The 6,328-nt window shown below is 53.0% G+C and overlaps 1 protein-coding gene across 1 annotated transcript in view; it reads left to right on the top strand.

The window, feature by feature from the left end:
- Positions 1-6,328, top strand: part of GPR161 (G protein-coupled receptor 161) — a 15,705-nt gene that overhangs the window by 4,140 nt on the left and 5,237 nt on the right. Inside the window, exon 3 of the mRNA XM_019646952.1 lies at positions 4,225-4,437. Coding sequence (XP_019502497.1) covers positions 4,225-4,437 — 213 coding nt within the window. The remainder of the gene's footprint in view (positions 1-4,224; positions 4,438-6,328) is intronic.

Genomic DNA, 6,328 nt, shown 5'->3' with positions numbered 1-6,328 from the left:
GGGAAGTAAAACAGTAAAATATGGCAAAAATGCACAGTTTGGTCTCCCATCTTCAACTTGTAAAATCTCCAAAACTCAACCAAATCGCTCAATTTTTTTTTATAATGAAGCTAGAACTGTCAGCTGTCAAATGACATAGGAACAGCATAGATGTGAATGACTAGTGCTTCCAAAAATGAACTAGTGCTATCTGTTGCAAATATGCGTCATGACTTTTCCAACAACCCAATAGGTTCTAGAGATACAGTGGTGAACTGCCCCCCTGGGCCTCTCAGTGTGGGGGGTCAGATGCCCCATGCACTGTAAATGGGTGAGTTGTGTGTTATGTGAACTGTACCTCAATAATTCTGCTGTTAAAAGATGGTGAGAGACTTCCGGTCACGATGGCAGAGTAGGTAAACACTGTGCTCGTCTCCTCCTGCAACCACATCAAAATTACAACTAAACTACAGAACAACCATCACTGAGAACCACCTGAACTCTGGCTGAACCGAAGTCTTATAACTAAGGATATAAAGAAGCCGCGTCGAGATGGGTAGGAGGGGCAGAGAAATGAAACGGGCTGATCCCACACTCACCTGTGGTGGTTAAGAACTGGGAGGGACATCTCGGCTGCAGATGTCCCCCATGATGAGCGAAGGGTCCCAGCCCCACACCAGGCTCCCAGCCCCTGAGCACCAGCGCTAGGAAGAGGAGTCCCATAACATCTGGCTGTCAGTGTTGGCGAGGAGTCCATCCAGGTGAGAGAGAGGAATGCTATAGACCCAGGCATCTTCTTAAAGGGCCCGTGCACAGACTCTCACTCACAAGCACCCTAAGCACCAGCAAAGAGACAGCAGCTCAAAAAGCACCAGGGTCATAACGGGGAGAAACTGAATTGTTTAGCTTCAAGACAAGGACTAGAGGGGCAGCTCATTCTGGGACAGAAGTGCTTCCAGGGACCGCTGTTCCTTTTTGAGCCCCTCCCTCACACAAGCGGCAGGCATACGCGGAAGCGCTGGCGGGCGCCATTTTCCTTTGTTGAGCCCTCCCCAACCCAGCTTGCGGACGCAGGTGAGCGCCAAGTCCAAGTCTCCATCAACGTGTCTCCATCACCCCTCACAGACCTCATCCCACACATCTTGCCCACCAGCCGACCCTCTCAGTGGCTGTTTCTCATAAGTGGCCAGCCTCTGCCCATACTGCAGACTTTCCTAAAATGTCTCAAAGGTCCACAAATCCCAAATNCCTCTTGTCTCTTCCCCAAAAGTTTGCAAGAGGGGGCCAGAGTGTCAGCAAGAGTCTTGGAAAGAGAGCAGAGTGCAGGGCCCACCCCAGCTCTGCACCCTGCCCCATCCATGCCAGGAACGCGGCTGCCTTTCTGACGGGGAGGGGGAACCCCTGCCTCCACCTCACCTCCCTGGTCCCTCTGGCTGAGCCCAGGCTGAGCAGACTCTGGTCTAGCGCCCTCTGTGGGCATGACTTGGATCTGCAGCAGACTCCTCAACCCCAAGGCGCTTTCCCTGCCCCCAGCCTCTTCGTTTGCATGGGCTCCTGCAAAGTTGTAACCTAAGGAATCAGGACATGGAATTATAAACTTTCCTAATAGGGCTTATGAGCAAAGGCAGAGTGGAATTCCAGAAATATCTGGAGCTTCCCAGCTGACGCACGGATGCTGGGAGTTTTATAAACACATTGTCAAGTTTATTTCATACATAGATTTCAGCCACAGTCAGTGGACTGTGGCTTTCTCATTCCGTTAGCCCCAACCTGAACAAGTGCCAAAGCTTAGGTTTTTCCTGGGTGCCAGCTGTCACTGAGCCAACAGGGGACCTTCTGCTCATGAGGTCTCGTTAGCAGATTCCCACGCGCTCCCCTAGGAATTTGGAGGTTGCTGGGCAGTGCCACCTCACAGTGGATCGGTCAACCCTGGAGTTGGCGCTGACTGCTGGTGCTGAAAGGGGAGCTAAATGCTCACATTTGGTCTCGGAGGGCTAGTCCACAAACCCAAAGCTCACAGGTGGCCACAGGCAGTCAGAGCAAAGAAGGGGCCACCAGGAGAAAGGGCCAGAAGCTCCCCCACCAGCAGACCCAGACCTTCAATCCACCAGGGCAGAGAGCCCAGGTACCGCCCCACCCCGCGCTTGGACTGTGGCCTCTCCAAATGCCACTGTCACCTGATGCTTAAACTTCTGGGGACAGCCTTTCCAGGTATCTTCTGGGGACAAGGACACTGACTTATGTTTACTCAGAGGACATGCCTCGCTCCAGGGTCGTCTTTGAGAGGTCTGGGCTGGCGGGAGGTAAGCGCGACCCTGGATCCTTTGAATGTCCCCACCTTGCTTTTCCAAGTTCCCTTGCTGGTGCCACCTAGAGGTCTTCCGGTTACCTCAAAGTGTCTGTTTCATGTCCGAATGGCACTCCTGTTCTTTTAGCTTCTAAAGGGCCTAGTGACTCTCGTAGCTGCCCCAGGCTTCTGACCTGATCTCTGGGGCCTGTCGCTTTATGCTCTCCCCGCCCTTTGTTTTTAATTTCGTGGAAGGAGGCTGCACTGAGCCCAGCCCAGTAGATATGCTGTTGTTTCATGTGACGCATCCCAGGGTAGCCGCCCACTCTCCAGTGGCAGATGCTGGATAAACACAGAATAGAGAGGCCACCTGGCCGCCCTGTTTCCAGATCTTGCTGAGCCACAGTGGTCTGGCTCGAATGAGTGCTCCCGCTGGTGGAGACCAGCACTTGCTCCTGGCTTTCACCGCAGCCTCAGAGATGGTATCCAAACCCTGCTGCGGCCTCAGCCTTTCCAGTTGGCAGTGAGTGGGCTTCCTGCTGAGACCTACTCATATTCTGGGGCCAAGAGCGTGGAGGGGAGGGATCATGTGTGGGGTCTTCACTGGTTCCGTCCACACTTACCCCAGGGAAGGGGACGCCCCCTGGCAAGAGTGCGATTCCCAAGTGTCACACAAGGGAAGTTCTAGAGAAGCCTGCCCTCTTCGCCACCACTGTCATGTCCTCCTTGCCTCCGGAGAAGAAATGTTTTATCACCTGTACCCACAGAAGAATCAGGATGAAAGTAAGAACTGGAGCTCTCTTCGACCCGCGTGCTCTGTGGGCGGTCCCTGATGGGAGGTCATCACCTCTACCAGGCAGTCTGTCTGCCTCATGAGAGCGGAGCTTGACTTTTTTATGCTATGTTTTTAATTTCTCAGAGCACCTTCTGGCTACCTCCATGGTTTCCATAGCCTCTTTTGTTCATGGATTCATTCTTTCCTCAACTTTATGAGGATACCAGTTAGAATTCTTTTGTTGTTGCTTTCTTAAGCTCCCTGCAGTTGTCTTCTTTTTTTTCTTTCTTTTCTTTCTTCTTTACCCACCCTCCTCCATCTGTGTCTTTCAAGCGAGTGTCTTTCCTTAAATGTCTGGTGATCATGGCCATCCCTTCATTGTTAATAACGAGGCCCTGGGCAGCACTGGGGAGCCCTGGCTGGTGGGGCAGTTGGCTGGTCCTGCTGGGCCACTTCACAGGCACCCACCTCTCTGTGTCTGCGGGGCTGTGTCCACTGCTCAAAGGCCAGGCCCCTGGTTCACTTCCCTCGACTCTCCTGCCAACACGGGCTGGGTTCCTGGAGCCCGGACTGGGGGCCCACTGCTTCCAGTCAAGCCCCACCTGCCTGCAAAGACTCCCTGGCCTCCACTTCCTGAGCTTTTTGGGGTCCTGGGTGAGAACCAGCCTTCTCCCAGGACCCCCACTGCCAGCCTCAGCTCTCTCTTGGGTTGGTTCCATTGCCTCACCCACCTTCCAGCTGACAAACATTCTCTCCCACTGTGGGGTTTAAGCCTCTTAAAAAAATTATTTTTGGTATTCAAGTAGGACTTTAGGAGGTAAATGTGTTTGCACATTTAACTGAAGGCCTCCCAGGACTGCTCAGCGACTCTTGTCTCTCCACCTGCCTTGTTGGTTTGACATTGTCATGGGAGTTTCCCTCTCTTGGGGACCCAGTGAACCCTGTCATGCAGACTCCCCTGGGAAGGGACACAGGGCAAAGTGGGAAGGGGCAGCGGCTAAGGGCTCCCTGCCTTTTGATGGGTTGAGAGCACGTTTGGAAAGGACAGAGAGGACAGGAGAGCAGGAGGCGAGGCCCGTGGGGACAACGAGGGAGAGGGGAGGCTGGTGGGGACACGAAGCAGGAGGTGGTTGCATGTGAGCAGGACATCGACTGTGCAGTCAGTGCCGACTTTGCCTTTCAGACCTGGGCCTGTCCCCGCACCTCACGGCGCTCATGGCAGCGGGACAGCCCCTGGGGAACAGCAGCAGCACCGGGGACACTGGCTTCAGCTGCTCTCAGGACTCAGGTAAGTCTCATGCCTGCCGCCTGGCCTGTTTCCCAGACACGGGTGTAGGCGCTGGCGGGGGGCCATCTCCCAGGGGGCAGCGAAGCAGTTCCGGGGCCAGAGCCAGAGGCAGAGTTCCCAGCCATGGCTTTCAGCTTTTCAGTGCCTGTTTCCTCCCCTATAAGACGAGGGCCTCCGTTCTGTACTCTCTGCCACACAGGGTTGTTGTGAGATTCAAATTAAGCGAAAGCCACTGAAAATTAAAGTGCTAAGTGATTGTGATGTAATTATAATAACCACCAGCCATGCTGGCTCTGGAGTCGGGCGGCCTGGTATTCAGCCTGGCGTTTTATGAGCTGTTGTCTTAGGCAAGTTGCTCAGTGTCTTCCTAAACCTTCGAGTTTCCCCATGTGTGAACTGGGGGTAGTGATCGCTATGTCAAGGGCAGCTCCAATGAGGTCAGATACACTTGTCACTGTCATGTGCTCTGCATCCATCTCCTGCAAGAGACACAGATCTAAGTCCTCGCACAGCACCGTGCAGACCCAGGGCTTCGTGAGGTCAGGGCGTCTCCTGGATGCCCTGGGGAGTTCAGTACGACAGCTGTGCCCACCAAGCATGTCATTGTGCTCTCCCGGGTGGGAGGCGAGCGGGCAGCGGCCGGCAGTGCCCCTCCATCAGCCATCCATGGCTCATATTGCTGGGGAAGCACCATGTGTTACCCAGCCCGGGGCCAGTGTGAAAGGACCCAGGGGCATGAGCCGCAGGCTGGGTAGCGGGTATTTCGCATGTGCTCCTCTGTTGCCACTGCTGGGAGCTTGAGAAAAGTCATTGTTTCCTTGGTCGCTTGAACCTGTGTCATGGAACTCTGGGGGCAGGCCGTGGGCAGGCACCGAGATAGGCCTTCTGTCACGGAATTTTCCCTGGAGGAAGAATATTCCTGGAGAATGTTCCCTCACTTGGCAACCCAATAGGTTGAACCACTGGTCACACCATCCTCTGTAGCCCCAAGTCCCTCATGTGAGCTGAAGGAAGAGAAGGTTCCTGTCACCCCTCAGACAACCAGCAGGGAGGGGTCCAGAGACACTGTGACATTCAGTCATTCAACAAGTCTTTATTTGCCAAGCCCCTGCTTTGGCCAGACACTGTACTATTGGGTCATCAGAAAAGTCATGATGTATTTCGTCTGTGTTTTTCAAAGGTCATTTATTTATTTAAAGAACAAAGATCAATCAATGATATATTGCCCATTTTGTTCGATAACCTTTGGCCCTCTTTCAATGAGTTTCATAATTCCTCGTTCATAGAAGGACCTGTCTTTATTTGTGAAAAACTGAACAAGGTGCTGATTTACAGCCTCATCTGAATTGAACATTATACCAANCTTCTTAGGAGAATCCCACTCTCTCAAAGGCCCCATCTCTGGATGCCATCACCTTGGGGGTGAGGGTTTCAGGGTATGAATTGGCGGGCGGGACACAGACACTCAGTCCATAGAGTTAGGTGGGGCCAGCCAGGTTTCTCCGCTGTACAGGAACTGTTCGTTCTGTCGTAATTGATAAATATGACTGAGGAGACCCTTTGACACTATGCGTCCCCTTCACCTACTGTTTTTAGCATGCATTGGGGGGGGGGGTCTTGTCTCCCGTACTTATTCCTGCATCGTCCTCATGGGGAAGTAACTGGATTTTTAGGGTCATGTGTGAGGGAGCCCATCCCCAGGATGAGCTATTGGGAGAGATTCTGAGGGCACTTATCAGATGTTTATGGAAACAGCCAGTTCAGACCGCAGTTCTAATCTCTTGCCGGATAACTTTGGGCAACTCAAGTTAACCTTCCCCCTTCCTGAAGTAGAGAAGGCTTCTACCTTCCCTCTCAAGAGGGTGGAGAGAAGGGACAACTCCTAATTATCATGTGCATTCAGTGGCCGTGATGATAGGAGATCCTTTCCATGAGGCAGCTACACAAAGCAACACTAGTGATTTATTTTATGGGCTGATGGAGGAAGGAATTCTGGGAC

This window comes from Hipposideros armiger, unplaced genomic scaffold (assembly GCF_001890085.2).
Source record: "Hipposideros armiger isolate ML-2016 unplaced genomic scaffold, ASM189008v1 scaffold_6, whole genome shotgun sequence".
NCBI lineage: Eukaryota > Metazoa > Chordata > Mammalia > Chiroptera > Hipposideridae > Hipposideros > Hipposideros armiger.
This window is presented reverse-complemented; position numbering and strand designations above follow the sequence as displayed.